Raw genomic sequence first — 22,282 nt, 5'->3', positions numbered from 1 at the left:
TTTTTTTCTTTTTAGACACGAGCAAGCACATCTGAAGTGTAAATAAAGTGTACAGAGGCCAGACATGTCTGCAGAATGGTGACTACTGTCCGTATCTAGATCTTAGAACGCTAGAACAAGTGGCAGGAAAATACATAGAAAAGAATTGTTTCCAAAAGGCACAATTTCCTCGACACGAAGGTACAATACAAAATAGATGGCGGCTAAAACATTGGCGCTTGTTGCGTGTGGACTCGTGCTGACTAGGATTAAACCCCCTGAGGGCTGATGCTTTGGCAGTTCGGGGGGGGCTTTACAAGAGCACTGAACGGAGTGAGAGTGGATGGTTCAAAACAAGCACCCCGTTCTGTCCCCATCCGCAAGGGTTTGTTTCTGAGCCCCTTTCCATACGGTACCCCCTGTCATTTACCCAGGAGGGCAAAGCCCGCTGAAGTGCTTCAAAGCCCGTGTAAACAGAAGCGGATCTGCGCTGTGACAACCCCCACCCCGGTCGCTGGATTACTGATCATTGCCCCTGCTGCCGGTTTCCTGGTCGCTCGGGTCATCCGTGAAGCAAACGTCCACGTCGCTCTCGTTGTCAGTCTTTTGCTCCGGCTCCTGGGGCTGGTAGCCGGGCTCGCTTTTGTCCTCGGCCGCCTTGTGGAGGCTTTGGCCCGGGTGCCTGGATTTGACGTGGCGCTCCAGGTCCCTGCGCCGGACCAGCACCTTGCCGCAGAACTCGCAGCGGTAGGGGGTGTTGCCCTCGGCGTGCAGGCGGATGTGCTTGTTGAGGTTGCTGGGGTCGCCGAAGGGCCGCAGGCAGACCTTGCACTTGAGCGGCTTGTAGCCGGTGTGAGTCCGCATGTGGATCTTGAGGCCGTACTTGCGCGAGTAGAGCTTGCCGCAGTAGAGGCAGAGGTGGCCGGTCTTGGGCTTGCCGCCGGCTGGGCCGGCGAGGGCGGCGGGCTGCAGGCTCTCCAGGCGGCCGCGGCTCTTCTCGGCCGCGATCTCGGAGAGCTGCTGGGTGTGCATGGCGATCTCCCGGTCGATGCCGGCCAGGGAGCCCAGCTCGGCCGGGTGGAGCCCCGCCGCCGCCGCCGGCCCGTTGAAGTAGGCCACGGAGTCCGGGTACTTGAGGAGGTTGCCGAGGTGCAGCTTGAGCGGGTAGTAGGGGGCGCTGTAGAGCAGCTCGCCGTTGTAGAGGGTGAAGGGCACGAGCGGCAGGTTGCACTCCCCGGGGTAGGCCTTCAGCCCCTCGAAGGGCGGCAGCGAGAAGCGCTCCAGGTGCAGCCCGGCCCCGGCCGGCAGCGGCGGGTAGCGGCTGGGCGGCAGGCCGGCGTGGTGCAGCCCCCGCTCCACGTGCTTGAAGGCCGAGGTCTCCTCGAAGTGCGAGAGCAAGGGGAAGGCCCGCAGGCCGCCGGCGCAGGCCAGCACGGGCGAGGGGCCCTCGGCCGGGTGCCCGCCGCACTTGGGGTGGGGGCCGCCCGCCAGCGCCTCGGGCCCGCCCCGCCCGGCCCTGCTGCTCCCCAGGGCCTTGCTGAAGCCCAGCCCGCCGGCCTTGCCCTCCTCCGCTTTGGAGAGGCCGGCCGGCCTGAACGCCGACCTGCCCCCCGGGTAGAAGCTCAGGCCGTTGCTCCCCGCCGAGCTCCCCACCAGGCCGAGGAAGGGCCCGTGGCTCCGGCCCGAGCCCACGCTCATGTCCAAGGCTCGCTCCTGCTCCTCTTTCCCCGCCGGCCTGCGGAGCGCCCCCGGCTTGCTCACGGGCGGCGAGGCGGCGGATTCCCGCTTGATGCTCTCCCGGGCCGCCTGCTGCAGGCCGTGGGTCCTCAGGGGAGCCGCCGCGCCGGGGAGCTCGCCCGCCGCCGCCTTCGGGGACAGGCTGAAGAGGTCCGAGGAGCGGGCATGGTCCGGGTGGTGGAGGAAGCCGCGGCCGTTGTTCAAGACGCAGTGGAAGTGGACGTGGGCTTTGAGGCTGTTGGGGTATTTGAACGTCCTCCAGCAATACCAGCAGATGTAGCGCTCCTCCCCTGGGAAGAGAAGCGGAGCCCGCCGTTAGACAAACAGTGGCGCCCCACCCGCCTGGGTCAGCGAGAGAGAGGCCCGTGCACACCCTTGTACCCCAGCAGAATGGCCCACTCCTGCCTTAGACAGTCCATGCACGTCCTTTGAATCATTGCTAAGAGGGGTGCAATGGAAAGTCATGCTGCTCTCCCTCACTGCCCACGACTTTTGCTTCCTTCTCTCAAGTTGCACAATAAAGGCCCGATGCAAACCCCACGGAAATCAATGGGAGGTTTTCGGTTAACTGCAATGGTTTGGATCGGATCCTAACTGCAGACGGGTTCTTCCCCCTTCTCCACCCGCCCAGCGCCTCCTCTAACGCCTCCTTGGGGGACTAGAATGCTGCCACAACTTTCTGGTTTGTCTTTTCAAGCTGGGTCACAAAAGCCTCCTGGCCCAGGAGCTGAGCTGGCCTGGCCCGGGCTGGGCTGAGCAGAGCTGGCTGGGCGGAGGTGGACTAAACTGAGTTTGGACTGGGCTAAAATGGGCTTGGGGAAAGGAGAGCAGCTGTTGCCTTAAATCGTCTGTCGCTGGGCCCATCTGTTGACGTTCGCAGAATAGGTAGCGTATGTCGAGGAGTTGACTAAACGGAACAAAGGCCAATCTAATGATCGTGAGCTCCTCATTACCCCGCGAGACAATCTCCTATATGTATAGGCCATATGTAATCATTCCTTTTCAAAGGACAATGCCCTTTGTGCCCCATCCCTAAACATTTGGGCTTCCCTGAAGCGGAACAAACCGAAATGGCCATGTTTGTGTTATGACTTCATGTTACTTTAAACTTAGACTTTTCTTTCTCTTCGTTCTGAGGAATAAAATAAAGCCTGGCCTGTTCTATCAACCCTGACATTTATATGTATTCTCTGCAGGAGATTTTTTTTTAACTATATATTAGGCTCTCCTACTTACCAGCATCCAAAACGTACAAATTAGATATTTCAAACCATTAAAAAATCATAACAGTAGGAGTGCAGGCTGTACATTCCTGGACAGCCCTAACTTTATAAAGAATACACTAACAGCAAAGTTGTGAAACTGAGCAAGTAAAATAGTATATATTTTCAAGATTGCTGGAAACCTGTTAAAATATTGGCGAAGTATCTTTACAAATATTAAGAGGTGCGAAATCAATCAACCTTAAAAGCGGAGTAAATAAACACCAGGGATTCCTGGTTTGGCCTTTTAAGAAATGTCATAGAAACATAGTTCTAACGTGTTAAAATGATGCATTAGCTTGAAGCAAAGTAGGGAAGAGTGCAAGAGGAGCGTGTAAAATGGTTGGGTTGTTAATGAATAAGCTCACATGGAATTAGCACACTAAACAGCCTTTTAAAAATGACTTTTAATTCAGGAATCAACCAGTGTCAGTTCATTCATTCAGTATCATTCAGGATAAAATAAAAGTCTTTCCACCCCAACCCCCCATTCCTCTTTGGAACACTGTCATGCACACTGAATAATGAAAGCACAGAACAAAACATGGGTTGCGTATTTTCTCTTCTGTTAAGTATTATGTAGTTTCTGTCATGCATAGCGCTCACTAGCTTGCCTTGAAGTGAGTGGTCTTTATGGATCTATGCTGGAATCTTAAATCGGACGTTGTGTGTTTTTTCGCACTGCTGGGCTGAGCTGAGGGGGAAGGAGGAGTGAGTCTGCCGAGACCTTAATTGCTCAGTTGCAGTGGGTCTGACTCTGATCCATTTCAGTAATCCCATTACCGTGCATTGAGATACAGGTAAACTAGCTTTAAAAACGAAAAGGCTTGCAGTTAGAAACAACCTCCACCGCCTAACAAGCCTATTGTGTTGATTTAGAAACTTCTACTTTCTGGCTCTTTTCAAAGAAGCTGCGTGGGTGTTTTATGTTCTTAACAAAGTAGTTGCAATACCAACTAAGATTTGTTCCAAACGCAAACGTATCCTGAATAAAAATGGATGACTCTCCCCTCCCCCGCAACTGTTTCCAAGCAATGACCTAGTAAAAAAAAGCCTTGTTTATAATGTTACATCAATTTAAACCTAAATTGATCTAGTTAAAAACTTTGTTCAACAAAATCGGCTGCCTAGAAGTTTCTTCTTGCATTTTTTCAAAATGCTATCCACAAAAGTACATAGGTGCTGGAACTAGGGGTGCTCTTGCACCCCCTGGCTTGAAGTGGTTTCCATCAACTACAGTGTTTATAGTTTGGTTCAATGGCTCTCAGCACCCTCACCATACAAATTGTTCCAGCACCTCTGCAAAATTAGTAATAACTACACTTACATCTTGTTTCACTTATACAGCCCTCACACTGTATTGATTAGTCTGAAACTTCACTCTGGAAGTTGGGAAAGAGCTGATTTTCAGAATAAGATTGCATCATATGTGTTATATTTACAATGGATTGGAAAGGACATATGAAATAAACGTGTGTATTTTTACAGTGGAGCAGATTCGATTGTCCTTATTCTGAAAGAGCAGTGCTGTAGTACTGTACTCCCATTGGACTTAGTGAGATTACTTGTGGAGTAAGGTACAGTAATATTCAAGGTGAGTGCGGGCAGCAGACAGACTACGTAGCAGATCTTCTCTCCTTCATTGATTTTGTTACAACGGGTCAAATTCTGCAGGCCTTACTCCGGGCAGTAGACCCACTGGCTTTAATGGGATGAATACGAATTTGACCCTGAGTTTGTTTCTCATGTCGCAGTATTAGTTATAGAAATGATTTACCTCTTTGTAGAGTGACATAAACTAGTAATGTTAGGTATTAGTTTAATAGTGCCTCTCAATATATTAAATAACAGGCCCTATCCTGAATTCCTTCCTGAGTGCTCCAGGTCCTGAATAAGCTCCAGGAGATGATCAGCACCTTGCAGGATCAAGACCTTCCTCCTTACGTTGGGCACTGATTTATGTGGGAAACCTTCTGAGCAAGAAGTGTGTAGACAGTGCGGGATCGGGCTTCTGATCTGTAGGAATCATGTAATCAATGTGCGCTGCTCATTTCCTCTTTGAACAAGTCTATTCTATTATCAGGCTCTTTATACCTAATCTGTGCAGGGAAATTTCAGAGCAGCAATGAATATATTCAGGCTCCAAGCAGAGTGACTAAGTAGACCATCCCCAAAAGCAATTTTCAAAACGAGCTTCAATCTGTTGCCTACGTTTTCACTAGGAAGAGTTTATTCCAGTTTTGCAGAGACTTGTATGAAATACTCAATGTAACTGCTCTTAGAATACAATTCTACATCCATTGAAACCCCATCTCAGCTACAAAATGCCTGCACATGGAAAACAGCACATGGAAATATGCTAGCTATCAGATTCATAGGAAACTATTTAGACAGATAACTGAAATATTTTCCTACGTCATATTTCGAAACATACGCTTTCCCCCTTTCAGAAACTACCGGGTTAATAATTTTAAAACATCGTTTATGTTTACACTACAACTTCGCCTAAAAACAAATTGCAGATTAAAATAATTTATCCAAGACTGATGCATGCCAAGTGCTAGTTTGCTAGTGCACATACATAAACTGAATTTAACTCCCACGTTATTTTTAATCAGTACTAATTTGGTAAACTGACCATTACCCTTTTAAAACAACTAAACGAATCTGAGGAGTCGCTGGAAATTGTCCCATATTTAACCTGAACATGGAATCTGAAGCTGTGACAGAAGGGAAAAGGTGAAAATAATGTTTTAAAAGGGCAGTAAGATAAATTACTGTATTGTAAAAATAGAGAATGATTGTTTTATAAACGATCTTAAAATCCCATTTTCCTTTGAAAATTATAAGATAGTGTCTATGTTGAAAACAGTCTCCTTATCTGAATCCTGAAATGTATTGTCAAATTGCTGGCTCCACTTATTTAAAAACAGCTTTTTAAACATAAGCAGAAGGAACAGATGACCAATTAACAATAAAAAGGGTGGCTGATTAACAATCGTTGTAACTGTGCGGGTATTATTTTTTAAATGTTCTGTTTGCAAACACGTATTTTACTTGCTTAGGTTTTCTAACTGCAGTTTTATATCACAAAGTGGATGCTAATTATAACGTTGCTCTGGAGAAAAACAAAGCAAAACAAAAACACCTTTGCAGTTGGGAAATCGGCGTGAAGCTCTCTGTTAGAAAAGGCACCTGTGAGTTGTATTGACTTCTACGCAGTAATTACTGAACAGAATCATAAAGTCCAAGTTGCTGTACCTTTCTCGTCGTGTGTCGGAGTAGCAGTGATTGGGATGTCAAACCACTGAGCCAAAGAGTTTGAATACCACACGGTCAGCTCCTCCCCTGGCTGGACATCTCTAAGCGCTCTGTAGAAAATCTATTCGAAAGAGAGAAAACCTTATCAGTGCCTTGTCCCTTACAGCAACTCAACGCTGTTAAAGAACACTCCGCCAGAACGTAGCCCGCAATCGAGAGAGAGAGAGAGAGAGATACCTGTCCTCCTGGTAGATCTGCAATAGCTTCCAGAGTCTGTTCTTGTGTGTTTCTGGCAGCCCGGATTAACCCTATCCACTCCAGAGCTGAGCCCCCGGCTTCATCCACTAATTCCCCTCTCACCATCCGTACCTAGAACACAGGCATCAGCCACTGTCATTTCCACACAGGATTCAAGCAAGGCAAAACACAAACACAAATCCTTTATATAAATAAAGCCTAAACGTGCTCCTTACTGGCAACCCTTGCATCATCTTCCCAGTCAGGGAATCGCTGGTTTAAACAGTCAATATATAAAGGCCGAACAAGTGTTTGGAAATAACTGCACACCGTTTGATAGTGGTGAAAGAGAAAGAAGCAGCTAATTTATACGAGCTAGATTTTGCCATCCTTACTCATATTGAGAGTACTGTGCATTGAGATAAATGACATTGCTCGTGGAGTAGGTTGTCACTCATTGTGAGGAAGGATAGCAGCATAGTCTGGCTCTAAAAGCTGTCACTCTTTGCATGATTGTCAGAACAATTCTGTGTAAGTAATTTCTCCACTGGCCAGCATTTGCTAAAATGTGTCTTGTTCAACTGCTGCTGCTGCCTTTGGTTTTAAAGTTTAAGATCATTTTAAAATGCACAGGTAATATTTCAAATTCACGTTTCTTAATGAGTGCGGTTTCGTGCCTTACGCCTGCAGTGAAGCAATTGTAAAATACGCCACTTGTCAAAAGAAAGGAGGGAGAGAGGAGAGAATTCTGCTTAGCTACAAAGTCTCTGTGGCCTCATACTTCATAATCTGCTTGCCCATACAAAGAGAAAATGAAGTGCCAGCTCGCTGAATGACCATGTAATAAAAGTCAATTGAACAAAGCCCTCTAAAGAGAGAAACCAATGGAGCCAGATGAGAAATAAATTTGAGGGGGCTGGCAGAGCGTTTAAAAACAATTAAAGGGCATTAAAAATCCGAGTGGAACTTATGACCAACCTGTGCACTGAGGGAAGAGGGGGAATAGAGGGAGGGTATTTGCCTTGTGGCCATCGCATCCATAGACCCATTTACAACACAAGCCAGTTGAAACCACTCTCTAGCAGAATTTGCTGGGGGTAACTAGTTCATCTCCATGAAATCCCTTTTGTTTATTAGGGAAGATTTTGAAACTTTGAGGTGTCTGATACTGGAAGCCTGAGATAGTTTCCGCATTCCAGACTTACGGAGTTCTAACATCAGTCAGTTCCATCAACTACACGCGACTGTGTTGATTTCAGTACGTCTCTATTGTACATGTATTTGAGCTCTAAGCCACGGGTTTGTTTTCAGTAGCTGGAAAAACTGCCCTTAACTCTGAGCCTTGGCTCAGCACAGGCATCTGGGGCTTGTGCTGTATCTGAAAATGACCTAGCCCCTGGAATATTTGCAAGCCAATCTCATTCTCCCATCCGCCTGCGCCCAGCTCGAAAAGGTACAAATTATTACTGGAGCTGATTTCGATACCGGCCGAAGAGAAGACGATTTTTAAAAATACGAATAAAAAGCAAGAGCTGTGGTATCCAATATGGCTTTGGCTGACCTTGTCGCTTTGGCCCCATCGTATAAACACCAAATAAAAATATATATCAACGAAACCGTGACAAATCCAGGGACGCTTGGACGGGGAATATGATTTCTCTGAACAGGTCGGTGATTACGTTTCAGACCAAAAGGGAGAAAGGAAGGAACAAATCACCAACAAGTTAGCGAAGCCCCCCGTGTAACCGCGTCTGAGAGCATAGCCAGCGCCACAAAACTGCAAACTAGCGAAACTCCCTCACACCTAAAACCAGGGGCAAGCACCTCTTGTGCAGGATACATCGAAACAGGCTCTCTGCAATCACGGGCTGTGAAATGTGCCCCTCTACCATCCCTCTTCTCTTTGGCTTAATGAAGATCTCAAAGGCAGGGACATATCCTCTTGTCTGAAAACACCGCCACAGCCCCTTCACCTTCCCCCTACCAAGTCCAGCCTGCCGTGACCCTATCCAGCAATGCAGGGAGTGGGCAGGAAGGCTGGATAGGTTTTCTATACATTCAATTTCACAGGGAATCTTGGGACACTTTATCAAACGCTTCCCTTTCTTTCCTGGTACTCTGGCTTGTTCTAAAAGGTTAGGGTGAACCGAGGAGAAGGCCGCCTCTTCTCCTAAGTACAGATCCCCCTGAGTCACTGTCTGATCAAACGAGGTCCAGCAGTGCAGATGAGACCATAGGAAATACCTTTTTTTTCGGTCCTGGCTCCCTGCGGTCTGACAGGTACTTGCCCAGTTTGAAGATGCCCGGCACAGGACCCAGCCGCAGTCCGGCGGGGATGCAACTTTCTGCATTCACGCTGATGGCCGGAGCCCTGCTTGTTTGCATTGCTGCCTCTGGGTATAAGGAATCGGGAACCCAAAGCACTTAAAGGGGATGGAGTGACAGAGACAGCCAGCGAGCACGATGAACACAGGCTTATCTCCGCCTGCAGAGTGACGCGGGGGTGTGTGCACGCCGGCTTTTCAATTGGAGCAGGAGGGGTACCCCTTGGCACGCTGATGCTCTAGGGCGCAGAGTTTGGTGAGAGAGTTTAGCTCTTACAGCAGCTGCAGAGTTCCAGCCAAGTGGGTCACGTGGAGCCTTTCCCTAACCCTCCTGCATAATCAAGTACTTTGAATGGCTAGCAAACAATGGTCCAGGCGACCTTCCCATTCCTAAAAATCCAATTTGTCAAGGGCAAAGAAAAGGCGCTGGTGAATCAAAGGTCTGGAGGGACCATTAATCCTCAGCATGGGGTATTGTCCCCTAGACAGTTACGATATTTTAAGTGACAAATCCACTGTATAATTTCTCCATAAATTTTACTTCCTTTTATTGTTCCTAGACAAACCAGTTTTGGAAAATAAGTGACTATTTTAAGTCTACTTGGCTGATTCTTTTGAGGTTTAATATACTTCAAAGATTTTTAATTCTCTTCCCTTGGCTTTATTGTAAAGGAGATTAAACAAAGAGATGGGGAATGTTTTGAGGACTTGTTAACTTCTATTGATTCCTGGCGTGTGCCATACAGAAATTGGGCAGGTACTTGATGGGAAAACACCAGAAAATACCTACACTTTTAAAAAAACTAACCCAACCATATTACCATTTCAGTGGATTGGTTTCAGGCCAGTAACCTATTTATAACAGCTCTGGTCCTTAACTTTTACTTTCGTCTGGGATGAATGGCACAAAATATGAACCATTGTTGTCCTTTTAAATCACGAAGTGTTGCATTTGTGAACACCGTGGGAATTGTTTAATTCGTGTTGTTAGAGAAACTCAAGAGATGGATTCAAACACAAACAGACATCACAGAATGCTAGAGAGGATAATATATGTTTTTGTACCCCTTCTAAATTAGTACTTCTCCAGGCTATTTTTCCATATACAAAATTGCTCCCACTGAGAATACTTTTTTAAAAAAAAGTTTTTAAAAAATGTAATTTAACCTAGAACAATGTGTTTCAGACACAATCCATGATTCCAAATGATGTGCACTTTTTGTAAAGGGTGAGCATATTTTAATTACACAAACATGGAACACTGGTCTACAAGAAGCTTACAAGTTCATTTGTAGCGCATAAAAACACTTAAGAGAGTTGAGGGGCCGGAAGAACAAGATTTTGGAACGGGAATGTATCGTGATCTATTCGTCGGACACACACAAAAATTCCAGATGTGCACAAAATACTAAAGAGTCAATAACTGAAACTTCTATTTGCGCTTTTATAATTTTTCCCATTTCTAAATAGGAACCTCTCTGTAATATATGTGAAGTTGATCTAAATAAGCGGCATATGAATGTTTCTTTCTTTGAAGAACAGCTGCATATGCATATTTTAGACATTATTTCCAATAGCAAGTGCTCTCGGTTTGTTTGTTTGTTTTTCCTGTAGTTTGAGAAATAATCCAATACTAATCCGTTCAAAAACAAGCTATTAAAAAGTTAGCATTTTAGTCTTTTAGGTACAGCTCAGGATAGGCGATATGAAACTGAGTAAATGCTATGCAGGCAAGCAGGTAGCTCTCAATATCTCATCATAAGGTTTGTAATCGTTATTTTGTTTGTTTGTTTACAGCAGCACTCGTCAGTATAATAAATATTAATGGTGAGATGGCGCATTTTTCTCCACGACATGGAGATAAGCGGAAAAGCTCTTTAGAAATAAGTTGATTGTAAATGAGCCTCATAATTCTTAAATCTGCATGATCTGTGTTAGCTTGACCTAAGTATATATGAAGACGGACATCTCAACACGCGGTGCTATGACACCAATTAAGGCAGGCCATGTCTTTCAAGTTAATGCAGAGCTTAACATGGCAGTTGATTATGCAGACAGTTAATTTCATCAAACCCATCTTCTGTCCGCTGCAGCAACAAATTGGTGTTTGATTGAATGTTAGGTAGCTGCCACATGTCAGACATTTAAAAGTATTTGTATATTCACGTAAATTCATAAACTTTAAATATTTCTTCGGTTTAAACACTGCAGTGGCTAAATGGCTGAAGTCCGGTATCATGCCTCTAGGACATGGCGTTAAATCCCTGTTTACCTGTTGTATTTTGTTTATATGGCTATGTCCACAGAGATGCAAACCGTGGGTTAGATTGTGGCAGCACGGGACTTTTGCTGCAGATTTGAATGAGAGCAGAATCTGCCCCTATTTAAATAACTAATGAAGAAACCCCGCCTAAGTGAAAGACGGGGAAAATGGCTGTGGCAAAATGCCTTCTCTAGTCCCAAATTGTTCCCCTGCACTAAATCAATGTAGGTCATGGATTCATTTTCAATAACGATACATTTGCGCGCGCACTAGGCAAGCAGAAACAAATGTAAACGACGTCTGTGGAAACATTAATGATTATCGATCATTCCTCTCCATGGTGTAATTGTAGGGAACATTCTGAGAATAGGTTCGGTGTGGACTGCAGCAGGGGTGGAAAAAAACTGAGATGACCCCTTTGATCAGCAGCATGAATGGGGGGGAAAGGATAAACAAGAAGTTGAGGGCAATAAATTTAAGCCATGAACATGTCCCTATAACCTCTGGCCTGGCGACTTTAGGATGACACCCAGTTTAAATTGCAAGAGCTGCAGAGATAGAGAGACGGCTTTTAAGGAAACCAAGGTACCCTACCGCTCCATTTGGGGAGCTGCTCCATCCCCTCCTTAATGAGTCACAAAGCGTGAACGACACGCGAACAATTTTATCAATAGGACCATGTAAAGGCCGACTGTGAGGAAAGTTATTTATTAATATAGCCAATTGTGGCTGGTTCCCATCCACTCAGAAAAGAAAAGCCCTGCTCTGGAAGCATTCACACCAGTTCTCCAATTTTTATTCTGTCCTGTGGCTCAAAGTTGAAGTTCCCCAAGTGAAATAAATTGTCCACAAAAGAGGAAAGGAACCACATTTTCTTTTATTTTTCCTTCCCTAAAAAGGAAGGGTGAAACCGATCTAATGTGCCCACTGGAGCAAGATGCAGCATGAAAGGCCGGGTGTTAAAAGTAAAAGCAGCCTTTGGAGCAAATGGGATGGAAAATTAAATGAAATTAAATAGCTTGAACGACCGTATTGTCCCTTATTAAAAAGACACATTAATTACATGGTTTCAGCTTTATTCAAAGACAATGTTTAGACTCAATCAAAACGTTCCACTCTCGTTTTTTTATATACTTAAGCTGGGCTGCTCGAAACACCATTAAAGTGAAATAACTTTTGCCCAGAGATTTCATGAAAGATATTTTAGCAGTCAGCCCTTATTTATGCCCACCGCTGAACTGCCAATGCCCCTGCGGAACACTCTGGCACAGTGTTCTTTTTGATTTAACAGGTTGCCCCATAATGAAGCATGAATGTTAAGGAACAACAGTCATCCAAAGAGGCACAGTTGCAGAGAGCAATGTCCCACCAGGGAGCTCCATTCAAATCATCAAACTGCTCCAGCACAGCGAAGGTTCAACATTACATTCAAACCAGCATGAATGCCTGTATACAGGGCCAGCTTCATTATGTTGCAGAGAAACACAGTGGACGCTTTAACAAAATACTGCCCCTTCATTCACTAGTCAATATTCTCGCAGTAAATTGAAGCAGCCAATTCCCCCATTGGCCCTTTTTGGTTTTTGTATCCATTTCAGAAAGGAAAACAACCGCTCTGCGAGCGATGAGCCTGGCAGATTCGAAATGATCCGCTGTAACATTTCAGATTTCACATGCTTTGATGCGGTGCCACAGTCTTTGGCCACACTACACACACATATACACACACGCACCCACACACACAGAGTGTGCATAGATCACAACACTCCGAATTACATGCGAGCCCTTTTCCACCTCATAAGGCAAAATGCGCATTTAAAACAGACCCGGAGTTCTTTCATAAATCTTCGCTTTTAATTTAAAACTTCCTTGGCCCTGGAGTATCCAAGCACAGTTTTAAGCGTATTTTTTTCTGTCTCGTTTCACTTTTATAATAATAGTCGTAATCAGAATGAGTTGTTAATATTAATTGTTACCTATGTGAGGCGGCTTGGCAGAGTGATAGGACCGGGGGTAAGCGCTAAAGGCTCCTAACGAGCTGTGCGGTGCGGGGCAGACAAGATGCGGGTGGGATCTTAAAGCAGCTTTTGAATAGTCATTAAGGTTCTATGGGAACCCCAGCAGATGACATGATCTCAATTTGGGATTCTTATTCTAAGGGGCAAGGAAGCTTCATTCGAGATCGGGTTAAAATAAGTTTAGTGCTAGCTAAAAATTCCAGCGTAGGGTGGTTGTTTTTTAAACGCGGTTTCAGCTGGAAGCGATGCTTGCCACAAAAGGTATTCAAAGTCCGTCTAAAGTTGCCTTTTAACCGGATTCTCCCCCCCCGAGCCCCCAACTTATCTCTTGATTCTTTCGGTTGACATGGTACAAATAAAAGTCAGTAAACTTGTTGCTGAATTGCAATGTTTCGGTGTACCTTATAAATTCATACCTTTTCTCCCTCCATCGCCTTAGAATGAGCCCCTGTCTCAATTCGATTTTCCTTGCTGTTGGGCACATTTAGGAGAGACTCTATTTGTGAAGTTCATTTCTAGGCAAATGTATTCAAGAGCTGATTGGGATGAATAGGACCGTGTGTCAGCCGCCCCTAATTGGGATTAAAGCACTTAGGACCATATGCAGAGAGTGACAGAAATTCTCAGGTTTCATTGTATGCAGACTTCCACCCGCTTGGACACTCCTCCTCGAAAGGAGATTTATAAAGATTTCGGAGAGAAACTAAGGAAATAAAAGAGAGACAGAAAATGACCGGGCTAATGTCTCTCGGTGGGACTGCCAGCCCAGCAAATGTTCATGACAGCTCCTGAGAAAAGATGATTAGAAAGAAAGCTGCAATGACATAATTGGACTCTGACGGGGTTGCCAGCGGAGCAGTTTAAGGGGAATCCTGCTCGGGGGGACGCAAGGATTATTTCGTGTTCAGGGAAAACAAAAAACAAAAACGAAACACGGATCTCTCTCGCCCAACGTCCAATGACGCTCGTTTGTTCAACCCTACCACTAATATAAACATCCTCCAGAAAAAACCCCGCGTAGCTAATGCTTTTTAAAGCAGCAGGAAATCAACGAGAAAAATACACTGAGGGGGATACGATCCAATTATACAGAAAAGGGTTAAAATGAACACGGAAAGGACTACAAAGCGGAGTTATTTTACAAGTATAATTAGACATGCCTTAGAAATATATACGGCGAGCATTACGGGCCTGATTCCATGCCTATAAAAGTCAATGGGATCGGAGACTTCCATTGATTTCAGTGGGCTTGGGATCCGGCCCTGGGAGACATAAAGCTCATATTGGCTGATAAAGCCATGTGAAAGACTGACAAGCGGGTTTTGAGCTCCGACTCTCGGCCTCCTGGAGGTGGGATAAGTTACTCTCCCGTTGGCCTGACAATTGAAAAGGGAGAGCAGAACAGAGAGCGAGCTCTCCTGCTATGAGATGCTGTCGGCTCCTTACTTTCGCCCATAAACACAGATGTCGGACTATTCACTTCTTCGTTCACTGACGGTGACCTTCCGCCACGCACTCGCAGCAACACTCAAGCTTTCTCGTGTCAACACACCCCAGTACCGACCAAAGGGGATTGCCCATGTTGATCAAAGAGAGGAAGAAATGAGAACGGCCCTGTTATATTTGTGTACGTATTTTCCCTACATTTTATAATGAAACGCCGTCCAACTCTTCTATTGGATGGCTCGTTCATGCTGAGAAGGGAAGATGCTCTTAGTACCCCCTTTTCTTACCCCACCCCTCATTGCCCCGCCTCTCTTTTCCCACCCTATTCTGAGATCTGATTGTTATCGAGAGAGAGAGAGAGAGAGAGAGAGAGAGAGAGAGAGAGAGAGAGAGAGAGAGAGAGAGAGAGACTAGGGGATGCAGCTATTGATTTTCCGATTACTTAAACTCTTTCCATAACTGAAGAGCCCATAACTTTTAAGAAAAAGGGCATCTGAGACTTACAGGGTGAATAAAATTTAAAATCAATAGGGTGAAAAATACCAAATCGCAGGACAGATTCTTCACTGACACAATCCCTCTGTTTCAGACTGGAAAACTTTCGGTTATCAATCGACTTGAATCCCACCGTCGACCGGTGGTTTACCTCGAAAAAGACATCCCCACAGCTCTTATTCACCCTTTGTATGCTAAATCCTGATCAATATACTCGGGCAGCAAGAACCTGGGACACAATAGGCCCGATCCTGAATTCCTTCATCAATCAAGATTCCCATTTAAGTAGATAGAAGTTTTGCCCGCATAGGGGCTGCGTGAAGGGGATCAATTCTGGATGGACAGGGGTCTTTCTCGATCCTGATCGTCTTCAAATCAGGGAATATACTTGCAGTACACATTTTATTGCTGATTTAAAGTTCTAAAACTAAATGAACCCGCTGGTCAGTCGTGATGGTTCTCATTTGCTTCCATTGAAATCAAGAGGAGTTATGCCTTTGACCTGAGGATGAGCAGGATCAGACATTCTACCGCTGATGTAAACGAGCGTAACTTCATTGTGGGCTCAGACGATTTATCTGTGAGTTTCGCATTCACTAGAGGAAAAGATTACCGTAAAAAAAACCAGAAGATTCTCCTTTTTATATATATATTCCATAGGCTTCCTACGTTTCAGACCAGCAAACTCTATAGGTCATAGTCAACAGAGGATTTTTTTCAACCACCCGTTGCCCATATGTTACCCTTATTTTGAATCGATCTAAAATGTATGTTTTGTATGTGGCATATATGCAATGTACAATGTATAACTCTGAGTTGATTCACAGCACAGAAATAGCTCTCTGCCTACCCCGTGCCGGAACAGAAAAAGAGACAAATATTTTAGATGACTTTTATTGACTCACAAAATGAGGGTAATGAATTTGAGAGAGCGGAATCTTTTCACGTCTTTCAGTTCAGGGGCTGCCACAAACCGTAATGTGGTGGTTACAGGCTGACTCAAGGGAGGGATTCCGAACAGAATGTATGGAAAATAGAATCTTGTTATTTCAGAAGCTCGGAAAGGATATTGTATATCTCACTCCAGCGGCAGAGGCAACGTATGCACAAGTGATCGTGAATGGTCTAATTTTCTCCCTTGTGGGTTCCCAACCCCACCACACCTTTAACTTCACTTCACGTGTGTGTGTGGGGGGGGAAGAACTAGGGGTCACCAAATGAAATTAATAGCCATCAGGTTTAAAACAAACAAAGGGAAGTATTTCTTCGCACAGTCAACCTGTGGAACTCTTTGCCAGAGGATGTTGTGAAGGCCAAGACTATAACAGGGTTAAAAAAAGAATTAGATACATTCATGGAGGATACATAGGTCCATCAATGGCTAATAGCCAGGATGGACAGGGATGGTGTTCCTACCCTCTGTTTGCCGGAAGCTGGGAATGGCTGACAGGGGATGAATCACTTGATGATTACCAGTTCTGTTCATTGCCTCTGGGGCACCTGGCACTGGCCACTGCTGGAAAATAGGATACTGAGCTAGATGGACCTTTGGTTAGACCCAGTAGGGCCTTTCTTATGTTATGTTCTTGTTGGACCCGGTTCTGCTCTCACTGAAATAACTGGGAAATTTGCTATACGGTGGGGGACGGCTGGGCTCCTAGGTAGTGTTAGTTCACTATCATTTATTTGCTCGCTCTTGGTGCATCAGCAGTTCTGGGCCTTAGGAGAAACATGAAAGGTGTATGTTGTGCCGTTTGTGCCAGAATAGTATGAAGCCCTTGAAAACCAATACACCGATTCTTTTGTAAGGTGTGTATAATTCGAATATAGAAAAAAAACAGACCAAGAAAGAAATACGTTTTCTGAATGCTGCAAACAAAAAGGTTTCAGAGTAACAGCCGTGTTAGTCTGTATTCGCAAAAAGAAAAGGGGTACTTGTGGCACCTTAGAGACTAACCAATTTATTTGAGCATAAGCAAACAAAAAGGGCCAAGTTCTCTGCCAGACTCCATGGGAGTGAGGGGACCAGAGCCCTAGAGTTTAGCCCTAAAAATCCAGGCCTGTCCCTTGTTCCTGAATCTCTGCATCATTCTCTCCCACTCCGGAGTAACTGACAGAGATGGGTCTGCTACAGAGGAAAATACACACACAGACGGATCACACGGTTTAAGGAAAAGACAAAACAGTGAGGTGAAGGAGTAGCTATCAGGCCTCTTATTGTTTTTTGTTTTTGTTTTGTTTTTTTTTTACCTTACCAAAACTAGATTGTGTAGAAGAGTAATTTATACGTCGATTTACGGTCATTTACTAATAGTACTTAATAATTGTTCAGTCAAATCAATCACACCCAGGTAACAGTAGTTAGGTTCTCGAAATCCCACAGCATCGAAACCATATGCTAACTATCATATACAAATATTACAAATAAAAATCACATGGCATCTAGCTAGCTAGCTATGTCACCAAATAGGCTGTTAATGGGTTATTTTATAAGCGCAAAAGCTTCTCCAGCTAAAATGTCTGCGTTTTTATGAGTCCTAATTGAGAGTAAGATACAAACCAACGGCCAATCCCTACAGTCCTTTCTTCAATCTTCACTAGACAGAACTCTCATTGACCTGAGTGTGAGTTTTACAGGAGTTCCTGAGGATGCATCGTTAGGCCGAAGAAGCGTTCTCATGCTGAGGAACTATCGTGAAGGCGCATTCATTTAAAACACCAAAGCCAGTCATCCCGAAACGGGAAAGTGTTTTTCCCCCCTTTTTTTTCCCCAGTGATCTAACTAGGATTTGGTGATTTTTGGAATCTTTTGACAGCTCGACGTTTGTCTATAATTGTAATAATCTCTCTTCGGAGTGATTTCCTTTTAATTTTCCTGACAGCTCGGCTACAAGTTATAGTGAACGTTTATTGATCCAAAAGCATATATATTGAGCATGATAGATATGCATATATTTATGCCACGACTCATTAGTATGATCCTTTGTGCGATGATGGTTCGCACTTGTTGAATGGGCATCTTGAAGAGCATTGTAAACCTAACAATGACCTGTTTCTAAATGAGCCATACGACGAGCACTCTTCTGACAATGTATCCGGGTTGCTTTTGTCCACACCGAACACATGGCTCCGTTTTCTATCCCTAGAGAACGTTACTGGGAAATAGCATCTAAACAGCTGAAACTAGTTAATCGTCTGAAAGACAGAATGTCCAGTCATGCTTTCCAATATCCCCTGTATTTTCAGCTGTCAGTTGATACTTGTGTTCACTTATGCGGAAGACAACGTGAAATCCAGATCTACACTAGATCACTTTTTGTTATTTGGTTAAGGACCATGTACTGCCCCAAGGATCATACCTAGCTATCCATGAAGCCTAACGTTGGGAAACACCCGGAGTCCTGGAACCACAAGGTCAAATTTAGACAAAGTCCTCTGCCCTTCCTTTCAGTGGAGAATGGACTAACTACCATGAAGTTTACTGTTTGAGATGACACCTTAAAACGCAGACCCTGGCTTTTCTGTGTGGTGGACATTAAAGGTCCCATGACACTGTTTATATAATGTAGGGTTTGTCTCAGCGTTATTGGCCAACATTTCTGGGACCTGTCTGAAAACCTGAAACCAACCGGACACAAATGCATACTATAAATAATAAATAATATTCTGAGGTCTTCCACCAGATCGGATACAACCGAGTTTGTGGGGAAGGGCCGTTTTGGAATAAAAATTGACAGAATTACCATACCCCACACAGTTTCCTTTGTATCCTGATCTCTTTCTCGGGCAGACTCAAATTTGGGTAATGTAAATTACAGTTGAACTTTAATTACACAGTATGTGAGCTCGACTTTCCTCTGACATATGAGCGATAGAAAGCGGTCTAGCCACTCACATATTTTGGTATTGTCACGGTAAATTAGATTAAAATGCAAAATCCAGGATCTAACAAGCCAAATTCATACCTAGTGCAACACCATAGGATGAATTTGTCCCTTGAGATGTAATTACAACATTCCCTGGAAAATTTGGGCCTCGAACTCAGGAATGGCTAACACTGTTCCAGGCAAACATGGGCCATATTGTGGACGGCTCCTGTGCACATCATTGGGGTTAAGCAAGTAAATCAAGGGCAAAGAATGCGCCCAATGTATTTTCTGCTTCGAAATATGCGGTGTTGATCCTATATTATTTGTTTTAATTGACTTGTCTGTAGTACAAAGTGTGACCAGACAGAGCAGGATGGAAAGGGTTTAGCTGGAATGTGGCAATAAATGACTGATTCCCGCCTTTGAATGCCTGCAATGTCAGAACCCTAGACCTTGCATTTCTTCAGGTGTAATATTATAGATGATCATGCTCAGACATATGGTTCCTTGTAATTCAACCAAAAAGAAGTCTATGACATAATTACATCAAAAATGCTTTGGTCATTGAATGAAGGATACAGAAAAAGGCAAATATTTCTCTACAATACCCTATCAATGAAAAGCTTTAGGTTGAGCCCATTGGAATTAATGGTAATCCTTCAACTGATTACAATAAGCTTTAGCTCAAACTCTGTGCGCAGCCATTATCTCTGCATAGCCCCCTGAGAAGACTATTCGACATCCTGCTGAAATCCTAGACCCCACTAGTTAGCAAAGAACACGTTCTCACCTGAGAGTCCTGGTGAAAACTATCGTTAGAGTTGCCTTATTTAAAACAAATGACACTTCTACACACAGCTGAGTAATTTTCAGCAGCCGAGTGTAGCAATATACAGATACCTGGCAGTCTTCCAGTCAATCAAACAAACAGGATCCTTGCTGTTGTAGACGCAACTTTTAATATCTTGGGACTAACATTGATTGTGGCTAATAGCAAGGACTGTATTTATCTGATTGGATTATTTGGTTTATTCTTTTGGATTTGTTTTTTGGTCTTCATGGATGAGAGAGAAATTGGTACTGGGGCTTTTTTAAACTGTTTACATTTTCTAAACTGCTTACATTTTCTCTCAGCCAGCATATCTGTTGTCAAGATGTCTCATAAACTGCCAGGGCTAGAACCTGTGTGTTCTCCATTCAGCAGGGTTACTCCCTTGCCAAATTACTGTACTTCTCCTCCCTTCCTTAATTCTCTCGTGTCCTCTTCTCCCTCTTCCCTTCAGCGGCCTTCCATTTTATAATCCTTCCTCTTTGCCCAGCTTCTTGCTGAGGCTTTTAAAGAGAAGATTGGTGCTATTTGCTGGAAGTATCTTTTACTTGTCCTTCGCCCTCCTGATTCCTGACCTTCCTTGCCCCACCGTACCTCATTCCTCTCAATCTGGTATCTTCTCTGCATGTCCTCTCCTCTGTCCTCAAAAGGCCCTCTCTTGGCCCCATCAGCCCCCATCCTTCTTTCTAACACCCATTCCTCTCCTGTGCCTCTAATTTGAAACATACTTGCTACTCACACTGCCTTGAATACCTCTCCCCAAGCTCTTGCTTTGCTCCCTAACATCTGGTTTTTGCTCCTTCCACGCCCTTAACATTTTCCTCATCAGTTACCAGTGACCTTTTCTAGACTATACCTCAAGGCTTCTTCTCCACCCTTATCCTTGATTTATCCACTACCTTTAGTATTACCCTGTCCCGGAAGCTGCTCCCTACCTTTCATGGTTCTCCTCTAACCTCTCTGACTGCACCTCCCACCACCACATTATTGCTCCCGCCAGCGATTTCTCCTCTGTTCTCTCCTCTTCTTCTACACTCTATCCCTAAGCAATCTCGTCCTTTTACTCTATTACTCTATGATCAAATCTATGAATGACCCCACAATAGGAGAGAGAGCAATGACGCAAAATGACCGAGCCAAACCGCAAAGTGACCTGGAGAGGTTGAAACAGTAGAAAGTGCAGATAAACAGGGGATATTTGGTACTAATAAATGTCAAGCCCGGCATCTAGGGAGAAGAAATAAACAGCGCAGATACAGCATTTTAGGATTAACCAAGGATCCGCACTTGTACTGCAGATTGGTTATTTTCATTTTATCTCTTTAGTACTGTCCCGTTAGAACGTTATGCAGTCATGAACGATTGACACAAATAAGGTTTGTAATCAGATGTTCACACTGGGGTTGATCCAAACTCTATGAAAGCCAGTGGAAAGCAGTGAAAGGAACTGCTTATTTTTGACACAGATAGCGCACACTTAACTGAAGCTTTTACGTGTATTATTGAAAAACACAACTTAAAGGCAAACTGGTGATTAGATTAACTTCGATGTTTCACAGATGTGCCAGGAAATACCTGTGAACCTTTTTGGGTACGTTGATACATTTGTTTTATGATGTCTTCTTAATCCCTTGAAATACATTGTATAGAAGTCTCTATTTTAACTCCTTTAGAGTATTGTTATGGCATTTTAATATGTTGTATCACCTAAATGGTCTGCTCCTGAAGCTTTGAGGCAGACAAAACGATCATTCATATCAATATGATTTTTCCTACATAAAGACGGCATGCTGGGACTCTTCTAATTTGAATATTTTCACTGATTCTCTCTGTTTAGGCTACTTCTCTGAAAATAGTGGAGAGCTAGATATTTTCAAGTCTGTTTTTGAATCTGATCCAGGGATAATAAAACTGTAGGAAGACACACAAAGCTAAAATATATGACCAAAGAGAGTGCATTCTGTCAAACTTTCCCACTCAAATAATCCCTCTGCAATGTTTCGCTTGATTCTTTATACACAGTAAGAAAAGGAGTACTTGTGGCACCTTAGAGACTAACCAATTTATTAGTCTCTAAGGTGCCACAAGTACTCCTTTTCTTTTTGCGAATACAGACTAACACGGCTGCTACTCTGAAATCTGTCTTTATACACAGTGTACATTTTTCCTTAAGAGTTATCGGGGGTTGCCATATCTTGTAGAATAAATGTTCTATTTTCTGAGTAATTGTAGCTATAATATGAAACATTTAATTTTCTAATAAACCTTCCTCCTGAACAGCATCATAATACAATATATTATTACTGGATATTCAAAAATACTGTTAATAGCAATCATCATCCACCTAGCTCTCATATAGTGCTTTCATTCAGCCAAAGCACTTTATGAAGCAAGTAGAATAATCCCCATTTTACAACTGGGGAAACTGAGGCACGAGGAAGAGCCATGATTTGCCCAAGTGGCCAGTGGCAGACCCTGGGGTATGTAACCCAAATTTCCTGGGTCCTATTCCATTGATCTCCTTACTATAAATAAATATGCATTTAAATGCTGTGCTGGGGA

The 22,282-nt window shown here is 44.1% G+C and overlaps 1 protein-coding gene across 1 annotated transcript; it reads right to left on the bottom strand.

Annotated features, from left to right (window-relative positions):
• Positions 1-498: 498 nt before the first annotated feature.
• PRDM13 (PR/SET domain 13) lies at positions 499-8,861 on the bottom strand. Its single transcript, XM_073336654.1, has 4 exons — positions 8,721-8,861; positions 6,477-6,608; positions 6,240-6,360; positions 499-2,006 (listed from the first exon to the last, which is right to left on the bottom strand). The coding sequence occupies exons 1-4, from the start codon at positions 8,859-8,861 to the stop codon at positions 499-501; spliced, it is 1,902 nt and encodes a 633-aa protein (XP_073192755.1).
• Between the last annotated feature and the right edge of the window lie 13,421 nt (positions 8,862-22,282).

Source organism: Lepidochelys kempii, chromosome 3 (genome assembly GCF_965140285.1).
Source record: "Lepidochelys kempii isolate rLepKem1 chromosome 3, rLepKem1.hap1, whole genome shotgun sequence".
Lineage (NCBI taxonomy): Eukaryota > Metazoa > Chordata > Testudines > Cheloniidae > Lepidochelys > Lepidochelys kempii.
Note: the sequence above shows the minus strand (reverse complement) of the source record. Positions and strands in the feature narration are given on the sequence as shown.